The 3175-nt window shown below is 34.6% G+C and overlaps 1 protein-coding gene across 1 annotated transcript; it reads left to right on the top strand.

Annotated features, from left to right (window-relative positions):
- Positions 1-1160: 1160 nt before the first annotated feature.
- LOC104102954 (beta-D-glucosyl crocetin beta-1,6-glucosyltransferase-like) lies at positions 1161-2888 on the top strand. Its single transcript, XM_009610813.4, has one exon. The coding sequence runs from the start codon at positions 1273-1275 to the stop codon at positions 2635-2637; it is 1365 nt and encodes a 454-aa protein (XP_009609108.1). The 5' UTR covers positions 1161-1272; the 3' UTR covers positions 2638-2888.
- Positions 2889-3175: the final 287 nt, after the last annotated feature.

The following is a 3175-nucleotide window of genomic DNA, read 5'->3' as shown; positions in this document are numbered from 1 at the left end:
GAGGTACACGTTACAACAATGTATGCGTTTTGAAATAGGCATATACTTGCAACAACATCCAACCTAGACTGTTCAACGATGCCAGTGCATAAGATTAGTCATAAATTAAAAGACAGTAAGTCAACTCTCTTTTGATTCTACTTTTTATCTTAAACATCACTCTCTAAAGTCTAAACATAGGGGAAGAAAAGAAGAGAAGGAGAATCCCCGTGTTATGAAAATTTGACAATTTTTTTCATGCTGATTAATTAGATTCATTAAGGATTAGGCAAGTTTGGCTTTATTGGGACTTTGGGAGGTCTGTTTCAGGGATATCTAGTAGACTAGTAAAAATCTCCTAAATATAACATTTCCGAGAAATTCAAGGAAGTTAGGCCGGCTATATACAAGCCCCCAAAAATTAGGGTGAAATTAAAAAAAATCAGATTTACAAGTGGTAATTAAAAAATAGCCACAGTTTTAAAAGTAATCGAAATTTAGCCACTTTTTATGTATAGATAAATCTAAACGAAAACACTGTTCAAAATTTGAAAAATATTCCAGCATAATATACTGGAGTTCGAATTTTTTAAATGTGAACTTCCAGCATAATATGCTGGAAGTTCATACACAGGTGCACCAATTTCCAGTATATTATACTGGAACTTTCCGTGTTGCAGCAAAATAATAACTATTTTGCAATGACTTTGTAAACGATAACTATTTTTCAATTACGAGTTCGAAAACCGGATAGCCCGTGCTATTTATTTACATAAAACTCGCACGCATTGTCATATAAATATGTAAAAAAATTCTCTATACTTACAACCTATACTAACTTAAAATCTTAAATATATATATATATATATATATTTCTCCATGTGTGATTAGTTCGATCAATCTCTAGCGCTCCGCTCATTAACTACGTGTAAGTAACAAGAATTTCTAGAATTAATCACACGAAATATGTGACCTATGACGCAAAACAAACTGCCGGCTAATCTGAAAATCAATATTGCCTTTTACAAAATTTTAAAAACAAGAACAATATTGCATGGACGGATCATTTTCTGCATGTCCTATTTAGACGTTTGGCTAAGCAATGAAATCAGCATCTTTTTACAAACATATATATCCTCTTTTTCTATATGTACCGACGTGAAAATCTTTCTAGAAAAGTGACAAAAAAAGCATAGAAAACTCAGCCTACTATTCTCTTCTTCATTGTCTTTATCAACTCTTCCCCTCCTAACAAACCCCACAAAATCACACACACACACACACACACTTACCATGGATACAGAACATACCAAATTGAAGGCTTTCTTGTTTCCGTGGTTGGCCTATGGACACATCTCACCATTTCTTGAGCTAGCCAAAAAACTTTCAGATAGAGGCTTCTTGATTGAACTTTGTTCTACACCTATTAATCTAAGTTTCATTCAAAAAAGAATCCCACAAAGCTATTCTTCCACAATTCAGCTTGTGGAACTCATATTACCAGAATTTCCTCAACTTCCTCCTCACTATCACACAACCAATGGACTCCCTCTCCATCTCAATTCCACCCTTCACAAGGCTCTCAAGTTGGCCAAACCTAACCTTTTCACCATCCTAAAAACACGAAAACCCGATCTAATAATCTATGATGTTATGCAACTATGGACTTTTGGGGTGGCTTCTTCACTCAACATACCATCAGCTCGATTTTTCACCTCTGGCGCGGCCATGTGTTCCTATTTTGTGCACTTGTACAAGAATCTTGAAGTCGAATACCCTTTTCCAGCTCTTCATTTATACGATTATGAGATAGAGAGAGCACGTAAATTGGTCCAGAGAAATGACAAAGAGAATGAAAACAAGGATGATCAACCTGAAGAGGAGATGCCTCCTCAAGAAGGGATCATGCTAATAAGTACTAGTAGAGAATTGGAAGGGAAATATATGAATTATTTGGCTGAAATTATTGAGACTAGGATTTTTCCTATTGGTACACTAGTTCAAGACCCTGTGGCTAGTGGAGATGAAAACATGAACATCATGCAATGGCTAGATAGTAAAAAAGAGTTGTCAACTGTGTTTGTCTCTTTTGGGAGTGAGTATTTCTTGACAAAAGAAGAAAGGGAGGAAATAGCTTTAGGGTTAGAGCTTAGCCAAGTGAATTTCATATGGGTTGTTAGGTTTCCAAAAGGTGAAAAACAAAATCTTGAAGAGGCTTTGCCACAAGGATTTCTTGAAAGAGTTGGAGATAGAGGGATGATTGTGGAATGGGCTCCACAAGCTAAAATACTAACTCATTCAAGTATTGGCGGATTTGTGAGTCATTGTGGATGGAATTCTATATCTGAAAGCATAGAATTTGGTGTTCCAATAATAGCTATTCCCATGCAACTTGACCAACCAATGAATGCTAAATTGTTAGTGGAAATTGGAGTTGCTTTAGAGGTTGTGAGGGATGATAATGGATCACTTCATAGAGAAGAAATAGCAAGTGTTATAAAAGATGTAACAAGTGGAGAATCATCGGAAACTATGAGGTGTAAGGTGAGAAATTTGGGCAAGAATTTGAGAACTAAAAGTGTTGAAGATATGGATGCAACTGTTGAGGAGTTGAGAGAACTTGTTGGGGAGAGTAGGAGCAAGAATGGTTCTTTCTAATCTAGTTCATAAAACTGATGGCTAAATAAACAATCACAAATATATCGTTTAATGAGGTGACTTCTTATAATTATCATTACAAATGGATATATTTTTATTCGTTCATAATCAATACTTTGGTGGATGATTAATAGGGTTAATGCTCCTTCACATGTAACGCTACAAAACCTATTGAGAGCTTAAGAATTTGTTACAAGCTTCTGGTGTAAATTGTATGGGTGGTAACCCAACTTTGTGCTCGTTACCCCAAAGTTACTATTCTTTTTTTTTTTGTTACATAAAAATTATTTTACTTTACTCCACTTTTCACAAAAAATGAGACAAAAATAACGTTGATCATTTTGTAAAAAACTCACTTGAAATGTGAGAGAAAATGACAAAAAATGATCCTTATATTTGGGGTAAGTTTAAAGTCGGCCCTTAAATATAATCCTTAGCTGTTTTGATCCCATAAGGTTATCAAAAGTGAGTTTGCTTTTGATATTCGTCGAATATATAATAAACTCTTCTTTTTAAATATACTGAAAACTAAAATTTA

Source organism: Nicotiana tomentosiformis, chromosome 3 (genome assembly GCF_000390325.3).
Source record: "Nicotiana tomentosiformis chromosome 3, ASM39032v3, whole genome shotgun sequence".
NCBI classification, from domain to species: Eukaryota; Viridiplantae; Streptophyta; class Magnoliopsida; order Solanales; family Solanaceae; genus Nicotiana; species Nicotiana tomentosiformis.
This window is presented reverse-complemented; position numbering and strand designations above follow the sequence as displayed.

Bases quoted from the DNA above. Each gene is read 5' to 3' on its own strand.
- LOC104102954 (XM_009610813.4), top strand. From the start codon at position 1,273: ATGGATACAGAACATACCAAATTGAAGGCTTTCTTGTTTCCGTGGTTG.